The following is a 16,592-nucleotide window of genomic DNA, read 5'->3' as shown; positions in this document are numbered from 1 at the left end:
TTATTTTATATTTTTCTTCCGTCCGGTATACAAATTTTTCCATTTCATGGGCGATTCTACCCGCACGACAATTCCAAGGTGCACATTTCGCAATTCACCCGAAATCTCGAGCATTTTATTCTGCGAGTTGAAGAAGCAGCAAAGAATTTTCCCCTGCCGCGGGGTAAATATTATGAATGTAAAAAACGCGATTTCGCAAAACTTGCTCGGGTTGAAATTCATCGGAGGTGATTCTCGGCTGGGCGTTAAGGCAGTTGAAAAACTGTTACGGTTTTTACTCGAAACACCGAATCGATAAAAATGTTACGCGGGCAACACGTTGCGGTGTCGTGTAACGAGCAAAAGGGGAATGAAACTTCACACCCAGAACCGATTGTCGAGGCATCCTTTTGCTCCTTTTATTCGCATTCCCTTCCACGTCTCTCTCTCTCTCTCTCTCTCTCTTTCTCTATTTCCGCAACAATTATCGTTACTTACTTGACTCTTGCGGAATGCCGAAGCCGTCGCGGTCCTTCGAGTTACCTGAAATGTCTGTGAGGTCTCACCCCAACTCCCAGTGAAAAACGAGGTAAGGAGCTACCGCTGTTTCTTCTATGGGCTACGTTTTATGAATCACGGTAAACGCAGGAGAAGGACAATGAGACGGTTTGGAGCCGTGCAATAACTTGGGTTTAAGTATTTTCTCGGGTTATTCGCGGTCCCTCTTTTCGCCTTTCTTTCTTTTTATTCTTTTTTTTTGTTCCTACTTTCCTCAACTCGTCGAGGACACCGTTTACCTCCTCGTACTCTTCGGGGCGAAATTACATTCCTGATGTGACACTCGGTGACTCGAGACGACGGGAAATCCGTTTTCATCTTCCCGCATTATCGTCTAAGACTTCCGTTAATTCGATACTAATTACGTTACTCCGCACGTTTCTGCGACGCTGCAACCCCTCCGTTTCGAACCGTCTCGCTTCTCCTGCTTCAGTCATGTTTCGCCTTGAATCTCTCCTCTCCTCTCCTCTCCTCTCCTCTCCTCTCCTCTCCTCTCATCTTTTCCATCCCCAACCCCTCGCTTCGAAAGAGTCTCTCTCTCTCCCTCCCTCCCTCCCTTCCTACCGACCTCTTCGATCTAGCGCCGCGTAGTCCGCAGGCCTTGAAGCAAGAGAATTTGACGACTCAGCTTCGGAACTTATCTCGATCATGGTGTAACACAGACTCGCTGAAGTGCGCTGATCTAACCGAGGCGAACTTCCCCTTATCTCATCCCCTTCTCCCGGCCTGGCACTCTTCAACCTCTGTACCTTATATTACCCAGACCATTTCTATCCGGCCTCGCTCTTTCATCAATAAAACATTCACCGCTCGGTTCGGCGCCGTGACGAACCGTTCGCCAAATGCCTTAACACGAACGGCTCTGCTTCTCACGGCGATTGAGACGAGAGACAAGACACGTAACGACGCCTCTCCGTCGGTGGGACGACGTTACAGACTCGACTAAACTCTCATGCAAGTCGATGAAACTCACTCGAAGAAATTGCGTATCTACTTCACTAACAGCTGAAGATAATTTTCTAATCTCTGTACAAAAGTCCTTCGAGTTCATTAAGAATCCACCTTTGTCTCTTACCCAAGGGTGGTTAGAGCACAAATTTACTCAAAATTACCCGTATTTTTTTTTTTTTTTTTTACACTCATATCGCGATGTATAATAATTACCGCCTCGGCGATAGGGCCGGAGGCTAGTTACAAGTTTTGCATTTAGATGCGAAGACCTGACAGCCGGAGACGACTCGGCCTGCAGGACCAAGGAGGATCGCTGGTCCGTGCAGAGCAGAAGAGTTTACCTTCCGTAACCGAGGACTGCGAGCCTTCCCGGGAGTTAGTCGGGAGAAGGCAGCAAAAGATAGCCTTATCCCGCTCGTGGAATACATTACGGTTATCTCGCGAATGGGACCATTTTACTCCCCGCATCTTGCCCCGCCCCTATTCCTCGCTTCCAGGAGGAGCTGCGAGGGCCTTTTACACTCGGCGATTACATTTTGTCTTTTATATTTTTCCGAGGGGCTGCCCGTGGCTTTAAAATTCTGCACCCAATAGCGCGACTCCGACGAGGACGACAAGAACGACGGAACTGCCGCACCTCTTTAAGGTGTTCTCTGCACCCTTTCGTCCCTTTCTTCGCCGATATATTTCTCTTTGTACAAAGAGGGTAATTTAGGGAATAATCTCTTCGTTTCTCGCACCCTCCGCTCGTCCCTTTTTCCGCTTCTAGTCTGCGTCTAATTTTACCGCTCCTTGTCGTTTCGCCGATTTCGCTTTTTCACCCCTCACCCCAATCGGCGAAACTGCAGGGAGCCGATCCTGCGGGTGTAAGAAAAATGCGACGATCGCCAGGCGAAATCCTCTCGCTGTATCTCTTCTAATCCCATCCAGACTTGGACAGCTTGGAATCACGCCGGATTTCGTGGAATTAGGTGGAGGGAGTCGTCCGCCGTCCAGACACATCTCTCCAGTTTTTTTCTCATACGTTATTTCTTTTTACCACCCGTTTCGCCTCACCAACATTCTGCGTTTACGTGTAATACATGTAATACAGTTTGCAGTCATCTTTGTAGCGCGATCCAAGTTGAGGAAAAAGCTGGACAACATTGGCAATACTTCTTTTTCTGATTCTCCGAACTAGGCTGCAAAAAAAAAAATTGCGTACGGTTGATCAAACTTTCTTCCAAATTACGAAATCGTCCAGTCTTCGCTCGGGTTAAATTAAACAGCCAGCTCTACAAACCCTTTAAACAGCACGATGATGTCGATGAGCATCGAGCCGTTAAGAATCGAAGAAAGCGCAGGTCACCCTTCGTCCCTAGCCTTTTGTGAAACTTGGAACAAGTTTAATTACAAGGGCTGCTTTGTTTTTAACCAAACCCTCTACAGCATTTGATCAAGGGGGTAAATTTGTGCGAAGCTAATTAAAATCAGTTCACAAATACAGGTATGTACTATACGTATATATATACATATATATATTAGGTACATATATACATATATTTGACGTACAGCAGTGACTTGGCAGAGTCTGTAATTTTATTATCCATACGCAGCGTTTTTTTCTAAGCATAATCTGCACTCGCTAATTCGATGTATCCGCCTACCTCTGCAGCGGAGTAAAAAGTAAGTTGCGATAGTTATTCTTCCGCCATTATTTGCCTTCTCTTCTTTGCGAAGTTGGGCACGTTAAGCTGTCCATACACGTGCATACATACATAACCGGAGAGTTAAAGTTACGTGTTTATCTTTCGGTATAATTATGGCGGTGTTTCAAGTGGATTTTACCACCGCATGATTCCACTGTAATCCACTATATGCATACGTATAATATAATTATTACACACACATATATATATATTAATTCAACTTGACCGCGGCTTGTAGACACAACCGTTCATTTATCTCCTTGAGAATTTTTTCTTTCGTTTTAAGTAATCGCGGGGCTTAAACCAACCGCGATTAGCGCGGGCCTGTCGCTCTGCTCACCGTGTTTTCCTCCCTTTCATCCCCGGGCGAAAACAAGGCTCGGAAAATGCAGAAAATAAAAAAAAATAATTAAAAAACGAGGAAACGAATAAGAAATAACAAACGAGGAAAGAAAACAATTCCCGGGCAGGCACTGACGACGCAGTAGCGAAAGGCATGCACGCGTTTTATTACAAGCCATGCGAAAAACGTATCACATTCCTAGCGTGATTTTCGTATCGTCTTGTTAATCAATTTGCACAATCCTTCCCCTTTCAACTTGCCGTACAGCTTTGTTACAAATGATTCGGTTAGAACCGCTACGAAGAAAGGGCGTAACCATTGTTTCCCTGCTCTTTGATGCTGTGAAAGCGCTCACACGCCTCCAAGTTTTTGAGGAAGAAGCTACGTCGCCAGTTTAACAATTATACACGTATAACAGCAGGCATTGAATGGAAAAATTTCTACTCCGATCAGACGAATAAAGCTCGGTTGCACTCACGGTTTTTGGATATGATACGTGTAAGTCACTCTGAGAAAAATTTCATTTGTCACAGTAACTAGAAAAATTCAGTAAAACAGGTATCGGTGAGGTAGCTGTTTGAATATTGTTGGAATTAGGAAAAACGAGGTACGCCTAAACATTTTGCGCTATCGTCGATCCTTTTTTGGTTATTGCAACGCAAAATCAGTTTCCGAGGTTTAGTCTACTTTTTTAGTTAAACGAGGCTTTAACGTCAATTTATCGTAGCACGAGCGTCAAATTTTTGCAACAGTTGCAAGAAAATATAGCAACAGCGATCGTAATGAGAAAGAATAGTAACGGATGCTAGACTTTCCGGTAACAGCTGGAAAACTAATTTTCATTTTCTACCTGGAACTGTATTTTTCGATTGTGGTAAAAAATGAAAATGGTTAATGACTGAGCGGTAATCGGAACTAAAAATTTGGCTTTCTCTTCCTTCCTTTTATTTTTCTTCGTCATCGATGTGTGTCATGGTATGCTTATGAACGTTAGGGCGAAAGAAAGCGACGAGGGCTGATATAATCGCTGCGATTAATGGGCGCACACAGGCGCACAAAATGAGAGAGAAAGAGAGTCTCTTGCCCGCATATGGCTCACGTGCTTTCGCACAAACGATGCTGATGTTCAGTCAATTTCACCCTGAACGATCTGTGGGCGGTTAAACGTTAAATTTAGCGTGGAAACGCGTTAAGGGGATGCTTTACTCGATATCGTCGTATACTGGTATATATATTTACAAATATCTAAGTCCACAGATTGTGAATGCGATAAAAGGCATAACAACCCAATTCGAGATGCAGTTGTGAATACAATCATACCAAAAAGTTCTGATTTCACATGTAAGTAAAGAAATAACATGGAACCAAAGACTCTCGGGATGTTTTTGTTCGGAAATTCATGTCGAATCTGACTGCTATGCCTTTTTTCGCATCGACGATACACGTGGACTTGGATATTTGGAAATATGTCCAGCATCTGAAGTTTGCTTAAATATCAGGTAGACCGCGCAGTAGGTAGATATACGTTAGCTGTTGAAACGTATAATAAGCTTTATAGTCGAGTGAAAAAATGGTAAATAAAGCCGAAAAATATGTCCAGAACATTTGCATGGATTTTTGGTCCAGTCGAAAATATTACAACTTTCTCGTATCGTCAGGTTGACAAATTTTTTACGAAATACTGATTCTTAAAAATGTTGGTCTAAAAATTTAGGTCCAAGAAAAGAAAGGTTCCAAAATTTTATCTTTCCAAATTCCTGCGAGATCACCTCACGATCTCAATTTTGCGACGAAATTTATAAAATGTTTCATCCAGATCATTCTTAGTTTCATGTTGAAGGGCCAAAAACAAAAACCACATTTTCTCTAGTTGTTTTTTTTTTTTGTTATATACCTAATAAAAATATTATTTTATTCAAACTTTATATCTATAAAAGAACAATACTTAAACAATATTTTAGGTAATAGTTATCTAAAAATTTTGGAAAAACACATATCCTCGCAGTGGTCAGAATAACTCACGATAGCTTCATCTGAAATGAAAAAACTGAATACTTTTTGTTGGTACGTGAGTATGGGTCGTGATTGAACGAAGGATTGGAAAAAAAAAAAAATTGAAATTGGAATTTCTGGTAAATCTGTATGCAAAAAAGTAAAATTTTCGGTAAAATGTACATAAAATAGTGATCAAAGAAAAAAAAAAAAATCCTTCGTTCAATGAGGAGAAATTATGTTGGCCTCTTTTTTTGACCCTTGAAAACCCATGTAACCCCTTAAGGAGCGAGGATGTGTTCCTGCATGAATTTTCCTCGAACGTGAAACTTGAAAGAGGAAAAATGGCGAACGATAATTGCGTAGTTAACCACGTGGCGTAAATAGGGAGCCGAAAAATTTATGTAATCACGTGGGTGAGGAGCGGGAGGATGCGAGGATTCGTTTTTATACAAGGAGGCATATCACACGGGTGTCTCCGCTGCGTCCCGCCCCGACATTAGAAACCCCTTAACGTTTCCCGGCTGGCAAATAATTTCCCCTTAGGACCGACGAAAAGGGAGGGGGGGGGGGGGGGGGGCAGAGGCGAGGGTGAAACTGCAGCTTGGTATCGTCCGTGTTTTTGGGTTTATTAGAAGAGAGGGGGCGGCGTGACGGAGCCTTGAAAAGTTTTCGGGACCTACGTCGAGTCGAATCACACCCTTGGGTGTCATGGGGGCGACGATGGACACAGAAGCGCCATATCCGCAGGGTGCGACTAACTATTCGGGGCGCATGATCCTTTCTCGCCCCGAATCCTGCTCTCAGAGATTTTACAACGTTTCGTCAACGGCATGAAAGTTCTTCTCTTTTACGCCCGGGACAATAACAGCGGGGTCGAAATGTCGAATTTTTAACGAGCCAAAAACCAGAGGTTTAAAATCGGGAGATATTTTTGAAAAAAAAAAAGTGATCCGCGGTAGAAAACTCAAAATTATACAAAACAGCCGCAGAGAGTAAATCTGACGATTCTGTATTTTAGATTTTTATTTACTTTAAACTTGCTACGTTTCGAGTATCTAAATGGAAAACGACTGCATTTCGAAAAAGAAAAAAAAAAGAAAAAAAAATCAAACGAGCTGAAATTTATTTTACGAAATATTTGGGACCGAGATGCAGATCCGGGGATGAAAAAGGATGACAAGTTTCTCTGCTGCTCCTTCTTCTGGCTTGCTGTATTATGTAAAGCTCGTTTTAAACCTGTTACTTTCAGCCTGGCAGAGATTGATCCTCTCCGTGTTCTTTCGGCAAAATTTGTGCAGAAAGAGAGGTTGCTCGATCAGTTTATCTATATATGTGTACACATTTTTTTTTTTATCCTCTTTCTTTTCCGGCATCATTTCGACACTGATGCGCAGACGCGTGAATTATACCTCTCAAGGGAATTAACTTTTACGGCGAGTTAACTTTGACAAATGGTGAGAAAATACGAAATCTCAAGAGTAGATAATGGATGTAATAATTTTTGAGCGGCGGGAACGAACATTCAAAAATCACCGTCGTTAATCACGGCAATTCTGTCCGCATTTTCTGAACAAAAACAGAAGAAAAAAAAAAAAAAATTTATAATACAACGTGTTGTTCTGATCGCCTTTTTTGTTGAATCAAATGAAATTTCTTTCGCCATATTTTGTGAATTCAAACAATCCTTTTTCTCTACGTTTCACTGAGAAAAATTTAATTTATTACAGTAACTAGAAAAATTCAGTAAAACAGGTATCGTTGAAAAAAAAACAAATTTTCGCAACGGTTGCAAGAAAATATAGCAACACTGATCGTAATGAGAAAGAACGGTAACGGAAACTAGACTTTCCGGTAACAGCTAGAAACCTAATTTTCATTTTCTACCTAGAACTATATTTTTCGATTGTGGTAAAAAATTGAAAATAGTTAAGGAATGAGCGGTAACCGGAACTAAAAATTTCTTTCAGTGTACATACGTATATAGATAAATCATTGAAAATGCTCGCGATTCTTTCGCTCCAGCACGCGTAATAAAACATTTCACGTAGAGCGTGGCAAACGCGAGATTCCCACGACGAGATTTGCAGCGAAGCTGTAAAGTGAATTGACTGAGGTTCGTTACCGCGTCGCTGACAATCAGTCTAATGCAGACTCCTGCCAGCCATCCCCTTCAATATATCGCTCCATCCCTTGGCGGGTCGTGATTCACGGGAGTTAAAAGCAGCGATTCGAGCTCCCTTTACGGCTCGAGGGTCGATGTATTCCAACCATCGGTTTGCACCGGCAACGCGTATAAACCGGATGCAGGCGAGATAATGATTTTTCCCGCGATCCGTTTCCCCGTTTGTAAATTCCTCGCTGTGGAATAATGTGCGTATAATGTATACATGTATGCAGTTTCCCCATGATTGCAAACAACGGTGTTGAAGAGTGCGGGAAAAGCTGGGAAAAGCGGCGCGTATAGAGATGACGTTGGACGTTTGCATTTGCCATTCAAAGGTGCGGTAAAAAATGGAAGGGCCGCGGGGTGCGGCGGATAAAAGGTGGAAAAACCGAAGAAAAAACAAAAAAAAAAAATATCGCAACCCGATGCATTTGCATACCGCCGCACCGTGGCGCTTCCACGCACCCTGGAAAAAACATAAATAATTCAAAACTTTTTATGCAACTGAGCTTGCGGGTGCAGAGATATAAACGCTCGTCGTCGCGGTGCTTCGCCACGGGCCAAATCGTCAAATAAACGGGTTCAAATGGGAATATAAATACTGGCGAGAAGGACAAAGAGAACGAGACAATATAAAACTGAGAAAACTTGATGCTATGAAATTTTTATCGAGATGTGCGGTTTGTTTTTCTCTACCTTCAATCCCATCCGTATCCATAAAGATGCATCTGATTCCAAAATCTTGATATGCAATACACGATGCATTATTATATCGCAGAGTTTGTTAAAATTCTTAACAATTAAAATTTTTATTCCTACTCTGTTTCATACTCTGTATTCTTTACGCTGCGACATTTTTAATTTTAGTGGTGAAAAATTCAATACTAAAAACAATGTCCGGTGAAGCTGCGGCAGTTTATATACTTGTGCATTTTCCTCGACCAAAGTACCTCAGACCTTTTCTACCTTGTATATATATTATATAACTACAACGCGTACTTTATCATTAAATCAAAACTTCTTCGCTGTACGGTACGATATATACTTGATCTAAAAGAAAAACGAGGACCGTAATCCGGGGTAAGAAATTGAAAGAGGGAAGAAACAGCGGAAAAAAAATCTGATAAGAAAAAAAAAAAAGAAATAAACAAATAAATAAAAAAAAAAAAAAAAAAAAAAAAACAGAAAGCAAAGGAAGGTAGTAACGTAGGAGAAGCGGAATAAGGAGAAAATAAACTTTTCTTCCCTCGGGGTGAGCAGCAGTATAGCAAGCAGATAACTTGAAATGGTCCGTCATTCCTGTTCTGCAGAGTATATGTGTACGAGTATATAATACATGCATAATGTGTACGTATACATATCACTGTACGAGGATTTATACGGGTATGTAATATTAATTAGAACGAGAAATTAATAGCGGTGTGCGGTGTTGCTGCAGAAATTTCTCGGCGAATCATCTCGGACAAAGTAGATCGTTCGAGTTTATACATAACCCGAGTACATAACTACGTACACACGGATATCAGACGTACCTACGTACATAAGGATCTCAGTTCAGCCGGGGATCGAGGGGGTCAGAAATTCAGACCCTCTTCCCCCCCCCCCCCCCCCCCCCCTTCCCACTCCCTTAATATAGTACCATCCGCAAACCCCTCAAATACCTTCGAAAGTTTCGACGACGGTTCATTAAATGAAATAGTTAGGGCGATACCAATTCCTTGGATATAACGGAGTTTGTTTCATCTTCGACTGTATCGGAGCTCAAAACGTTATTAAACGAATGGGTTATACATTTATTAATGTTCCCGATAACAACATCCGCGTTTCGCATACGCGATAAGAAACCCCCGACGCTAATAATTTGCTATTTAAAATCGGGAAACAACTGCATCGTAGTTTTATTACCACTGTTATTTTTATTGATTTTTTTATAACTGACGAACCACAGAATGAGAGGAAAAAAAAAAAGAAACATTTAACAACGAAGCATTAAAGCAGCATTTTCCATCTCTTGAAAATTCATTTTATTTTTATATTTCTCCTTCTTCTTCTCGTTCTTCTTCTTCTTCTTCTTCTTCTTCTTCTTCTTCTTCTTACTCGCCATAATTTTCCGTAAAAATGTAAAGTGCAGATTTTTCAGGAAGCAGTAGGTACGCTTTGCCGTAACTCGTTCAGGCGTGAAGTCGTAAAACGAGTAAAGTTCAATGGCGCGTACATTCGAGAGCGTATCTTATTGTGGATTTTCTTCCGTCGGTTCTTTTCGCCGATTATTTTTCTTTAGGCTTCGATTCTTTTTTTTCTTTTTTCTTTTTGTGTTTCTCTTGTTTTTTGTTTTTCTTTTTCACAATATCTCACCAGTCATCTCATTCCCCGACCGTTTAGTCTTGTAATATAACGATCATTACCGATTTCGTGCGTTTGCTTTCTCTTTATTTCTCAGTAATTCCCCGATTTTTCCTCATTGCAAAATCCTTCGTCACGCATCCGTCATTATTCGATCCGATTATAATTAACGCCAACTTCTCGCTATTCATATTTCAACTCTCGTTATTTTTTCATTCTCTCTCTCTCTCTCTCTCTCTCTTCCCTCTTCTTCTACTCTCCTCTTCCGCAGCCTGGTTTGCATAAAGCGCGCTATCCACCCCTTTAATATACGCAAATGAAGTTACACCCCGGAACTAATGATATTTGCATGCAGAACAACCTTCTCCTTCGAACTCCCCGCCTTTAGGTGTTAAATTTATTACTTTGGTTAGCCCGTTGAAAATTTTACAAGCCACGAACGTATAGACATTTACTGCATCCCGTTCGGACCTGTTCGTTTTTGATTTTTGTAATTTCCCAGCAATACTTACAACGTACAATATTTTACTTGTAAAACTCAGTTTCGATCGTAACTCCATGCTCGATTTCCATTTCCTCTCCTTTTAATGTAATTCCGATAATTGTTACCTCGAGGACGAAACGCGAAGAGGATTTGGCCCCGATGGTTTCGATCGGCGAATTCCCGCTAGCCATCCACAAACTCCGTTTATATTAATGGTAATTAAGTATCTGGATCGGGTTAACCCCGTGGAACCCGAGGGATTGGAGATCCTGCTACACGTCGAAGGTGAATAGAAGCCGAGAATAATTACCTCCGTTGTTCGCGAGGAGCTGTGTTACACACATGCGGACCTAGGAGTTGTTATGTTTGTTAAATAATACCCATCCCGATGAAGATTTAGCCGAAAGCCCGCTTCAATGGTGCACGAAGGGTAATTGATTCCAATCCCAATTCAAGCGGCTAGGATATTCGAATATCATTATACTGCCGGATCGCGTGTCGCGAATGTAATCGGGCTGAAGACGAGAGGAAAATCGCCATCCGATATGCCTTTTCACCTCGTATCCGAGGTAGAATTTTACTATTATTAGAATGTATCAATTCTCGATTACTTGACTAAATTTACCACGATATATACTCAAATAAAACAAGTGGAGAAAACACGGTAATGTCAAATGACTTGTCGTTAATTCACGAGAGCTATTAATAATATAAATTGTGAACTTTATTTAGCTATGGTACAATAACAGAAAAGGAACATAGCTCATTCATCCGTTCAACAATCATGAAAAACACTTCAAAATACGCCGTTATGCGATATAAAAAAACGCTGGTCACTTCCTCTTCTTATCAAGTCATTGTTAAGATACGCTGAGAATTGAGAAATGAATTTATAGTTGAAAGTTGAAACAATATTTATTTGTCGATAATTCGAAAATGTAATAACCCTACCATGGATACGATATGCGCCATCAGCGTTCCAAGATGGATGAATCAAAGTCGGTGGTGTTGAAGATCGATAAGATGTAGATGGATTTCACAGTCAGTATTTGGAATCCCATGATCCTCGTGTGACATGTGTGGTCCATTTGATTCGATGTTTCTGACTAGATGAAATACTCTGGTCTACTGCGTGTCCCTTTTTTTATGAGTATTGTGATTAATGTCGGTTATATCGAAGATATGCGAAAACTTTTTCCTTTTTCCGGTGTCCACCTTCGTCACACATGATACAACGCTGGTCAATATTGCGGTTGCTCCGATTGCCGCAATCTCTCATTACTGAATAGAATTGTGGAAAGAAAGGAGGAAATATCAGTACGATTATACAGGTATATACAATGACTTCGAATTCATTGCTTTTGGTATATTTACGGTTGAAAAAAAAAAAAAAAATTCGCTACCCTTTTTGCGATTGTGAATCCAGATATCAATTTAAGCATAAATTGCGGACGAATCGCATGAGGTGAAATTTGGAAATGTGTCTTCTCACAAGCATGTGAGGTACATAAGACATATTATTGTACTTAACGGAGTTTTTCTCTGTTTCTTTTTTTCAGACTGGTCTTGCCCGCGCTAATTGCGCCCTTCTAACAAACTAAACCTGCACGAAGCTCGCACCGCTAACCTGCACAAGCTAACGACTAACAACTAACAACTAACCAACCAACCAAACAACCAACCCCAAGGTGCGGGCTGGCAGTTTGTAATTCGTGAGTGTACAAAGGGCGCCCGCATACGTCGGTCTCGTCATTGCGAGACTGTACACCGAAAGAAGAGAGCCAACGGCGATGAAAACCGCCGCATCGGAGATATAAGAAGAAGGGTAAGAAGAGGAAACGTAAAAACTGCATCGAAGAACTGCAATTAATGAGGAAAAAAGGTAAAGCAGTGATCAGCAACGATGCAAATCGTTAATAAAAATGAGACGAAACAACGGACTGAAATTGGACCTAACCGAAAACACGCCGGGCGGTGGTAGTAACAACCCCTTGTCGAGATTACCGAACCTCGTCGAGCATGCCGAGAGTTGCGGTGGCAGCAGCCACGTGAACGGAGGAGGAGGTCTAGGTAACGGAGAAAACTTGAACAGCAAATTGCCGAACGTTGTCGAGGGCTCGATGGACTATGGAAGCGAGAGGCGGTCATCTCGTTACTTCGAGTACGAGGGGGAGGCTTCCGGAGCCTACGGGTGCAGGACCCTGGACCGGAAGTCGGCGGCCCTCGAGCGAGACGAGAACGGGCCCCGGTACGATAGACGGGCCTATCAGGAATCGGACCTAGACGCCCCCTACGAGGCGAAGTACCTGCAAGGACGGCGGTACTCGCGGGAGATCGGGGAACCCGAGTTCGAGTACGAGGCTCGGTACGCCGAGGAGACGCTCAAGCTCGAGAAAAAGGAACGGGGCCCGGTGACCTCGAAGGGTTACGAGTCCGGTATCCGGACCCACGACTCGTCCTACGAGCTCGGAACGACCGGCGGGGACGTCGATCCCAGGAAGTACGACCCCAAGTTTCACCCCGGCAACAAGGCCTACGGGACCCTTCCTCGGTACGAGACGGGACCCAAGGGGTACGACCTGGCCGAGAAGGCCGGGTTTCAGGCCGCGGCCTACGATCCGAAATACGACATAGCGCCGCAGAGCTACACCCAGAGGTTCGAGGGGCCCAAGGGGTACGAACAGACCCTCAAAATTGGGGAGGGAAGCGGCAGGGACGCGAGGACCGGACATCGGGACCCCGATCAGGCCAATTTGGAGAAGGCGAACGGGTATAGGAAGAGCAACTTTGAGGCATACGGGGTCTACTCGGACCCCGAAGACGATCACGGGTTTCTTGCCGATAAGAAATTGCCCCAGTACACGTACAAGGGTGTCGTTGTCAACGTCAGCGGCGAGTCGAGCGTCGTTGAGCAGAAGAGGACGCCCAAGGGCGGACAAACCGAGGCTCGACAGAGTCCCTGGTGCAGGCCAACCATTCTTCTGCTTCTACTCGTTCTTCTCGTAGTCGTTTTCGTCCTCGTTGCTGGAATTCTACTCTACTTTAACTGTGAGTAATACCTACGTGTACGGTCTGTCTTGTGTATTTGCTGTTGTAATTGACGTCGATACTGTTTGAGATGTAAATCTCTCGAAGCACGTGGTACTTTGAATTATTGCTGTATAGCCGTTTGCACGAGCTTAAAAACCTTTTCATTTTTATCGCGTTAACTCTGGTAAGCTTTGTTCTCTCTCGATAATTTTCTTTCCCAAAATTACGTCGATACAAATTCGTTACATCGAGTTACACGAGTGTATAATTAACACTAAGATCGGTGAAAATTTTTAGCGAAAATTCTGAACAGCGCGTCTTAACCGCTTTGGTATCTCTGCGATCACTCTTTTTCTACTAAATAATCTAGGCCCTAAGAAGATTCCAAGATCATTACAGAAACAAAAGCTGTAATGACGCGATTACGTTCTCACCGTTTTTTGAAAATTGGCAAACGTTCACAAGGTGTGAGAAAAAATGATCGAAATAAGTATTTAGACAACTCGCGGCTTTGAAACTGCGGCAAGAGTGCCAGCGGCAATATCTTTTGTTTTTATTTGTTCCTGTTTTTGCTCCGCGTTTCTTTTCTCTTATTCTTCACTCTTGTTCCATTCTTTTTCTACGCATTGAGATTCCTCCGCCAGAATTTTTCCCCGTGTGTGCGTGCGCACATGGTTGCACATGTAATATGTATACACGTATACCGGGTTTACGCCTACGTGCCAAGACTGTCAATCCTGCGTATAAAACCGCGGGGTAAAGTTATATCATCGCTAACGTATCTTCCCTACGTGTTTTCCCCGAGCACTGATCGCGATTCGGGACGGTTAGCTGTCCGCTACGGTTAGACCCTAAAATAATTAATGGCAGTCCTGCGGCGCGGTTATGGCTTCCCGGTACCGGATCGCTAATAGTCTAACTCTCGTGCCTCGATATTTATGCGTGTCCCGCACTGTCAGAAGTCGCAATTAAATACAGATATCGGTCATCCTTTATATCATACATATATATATATATATTAGGGTGTCTTGAAATGAAAATTTTTTTAATTTTCCTACAAGCAGGTGACGAAAATGTTTGCTCTTAGTCTAAAACGAAGCCTTGAAAGTGCCGGGCACTATATCTCAAGCGTTAGGCTGAGCCGTTTTGATTTTTCGAATTGAAAAATTGAGAAGTCGATTTTAGCACACATTTAGCACGATTTTTTTTTTGTTTTTTCCTCGCCATAAACTATCTTTTTGACATCCACTACGAGAAAATACTCGTGTGGTATGATAGTCGAAAATTAATTTTCACTTGTTGTTTACGATGTTTATTGAAAATAACGACTTACAATTGTTTAATTGTAAGATTATTGTTTATTCCCGACTCAACCGTGGTGGTAACTTTTTCGACCTGAAAATAGGGACAAAAGTGACATATATTTTTCCGGTAAAAGTTGAGAGCTCAAAATATGTTACTTTTATCCCGCATTTCAGATCGAAAAAGTTGACATTACAATTGAGTCGGGAATAAACAATAATCTTCGACATATGTACATAAGTCGTTATTTTCAATAGGCATTGAAAAATTATGCAAATTAATTTTCAACGATCATACCAAACGAGTATTTTCTCGTGGTGGATGTCAAGAAGATAGTTTATAGCCGAACAAAAATAAAAAAAAAAAAGAACAAACAATTCATGCTGAACGTGTTCTAAAAATGACTTCTCGATTCTTTTCCTACAAAAATCAAAACGGATCGGCCTTAAAGTTGAGCTACAGTGCCCAGTCTTTTCGAGGCTTCGTTTTAGACTAGAAGCAGGCTTCTTCTTCGTCTGCTCGTAAGAAGACCGATATTTTATTTTATTTGAAACACCCCGATGTATAAGTTTAACATCGTGCAACCGTCCCTTCAACTCTGTAATTCCTATATACGTACTCGCTATTATATTCTCGCTTCGCGTTCTGAAAACGCGTATTATAATATCTTTGTAACAACTAAGAAAAAAGCAGAAGAAAAAGGAGGAGGTATTGTTTATCCTGGAGATAAATTTCCATCCATCCTACAGGTACCTACTCGAATTTCACCTCCGAACACCCGAGTACCGACCTAAATAAATTCATCGCATTTTCATGACCTGAAAAATGAAAGTAAGAAAACGTGGAGATTCCAACCGCCCGAGGGATTGCGTAAGCCTTGACCCTTTGAGATCCCAAGGGAACTTCTTGGTCAAACGTTGAAACCTTGATGTTCTTAGCATTGTTTGTCTTGTGTCTGCCTTTGTAGAAGCGAGAGAACGTCTCCTATTCGCAAGCCAAACGGTTCATTCAGATTTTCTCGATTTCGGTGAAAATTTTTTACATCAATAACGGTAACGTCACTTGTTTTATTTGATTTTTTTTTTTTCAAAGAAAAATAATTACAACCCAATGTTTTTAAAATTTTGTCAACGTAGAGTAATGAATTTTCGACCAAAAAATTCGTATATTCAACGAAACTTTATTTTCGCCCTATATTATCCTGGGATAAAGAATAACTTACTGTAAAAGTTGTCGCACACGTGCAGGGTATAATAATAGTAATAATGATGATGATGACTATGACGATGATGATAATAATAATAATAATAATAATAATAATAATAATAATAACAATAAAAGTTCGTGTAACTTTTTCCATAAATTTTTCTACATTTTTCCGCGGAAACATTTCGAAAGGGGGCATTTCAAAGATAACGAATTTCCCATAAGTCTGAAAATTTTCTTTCGAACTTGGACGTCGCGATTCTTTACTTTACTTTACTTTACTTTACTTTACTTTACTTTACTTTACTTTTCCCCTCGAATGTAGCGTCTGACGCATGTTAAAAGACGCGTTCACGTAATTTTCCGCCTTATTCGAGTGGCAAAAACTATGAGGCAGCCTGGAAGTCGGGTGGCACGTAAAAATTTTTATCGGCGCGGCGGCTGAATTTTGAACGATTCAATCGTCCCGTTTGTCTTGGAAACAGATTCGCATGATGAAAAGTGTATTGCGTACAGGATGAAAGTATTACGTCGAAGTGAAAGAAGACG

General features: G+C 41.7%; 1 protein-coding gene across 9 annotated transcripts in view; it reads left to right on the top strand.

Moving 5' to 3' along the window:
- LOC124216367 (agrin) overlaps window positions 1-16,592 on the top strand; it is a 319,987-nt gene that overhangs the window by 127,054 nt on the left and 176,341 nt on the right. For 6 of the 9 annotated variants that reach the window (XM_069135298.1, XM_069135297.1, XM_069135295.1 and 3 more), the window contains exon 2: window positions 12,065-13,553. The exons of the other annotated variants lie outside the window; for them this stretch is intronic. In XM_069135298.1, coding sequence (XP_068991399.1) covers window positions 12,428-13,553 — 1,126 coding nt within the window. In that variant the 5' untranslated portion in view covers window positions 12,065-12,427. The remainder of the gene's footprint in view (window positions 1-12,064; window positions 13,554-16,592) is intronic. 9 annotated transcript variants of the gene reach the window in all.

This window comes from Neodiprion pinetum, chromosome 4, assembly GCF_021155775.2.
Source record: "Neodiprion pinetum isolate iyNeoPine1 chromosome 4, iyNeoPine1.2, whole genome shotgun sequence".
Classification (NCBI taxonomy): Eukaryota; Metazoa; Arthropoda; class Insecta; order Hymenoptera; family Diprionidae; genus Neodiprion; species Neodiprion pinetum.
This window is presented reverse-complemented; position numbering and strand designations above follow the sequence as displayed.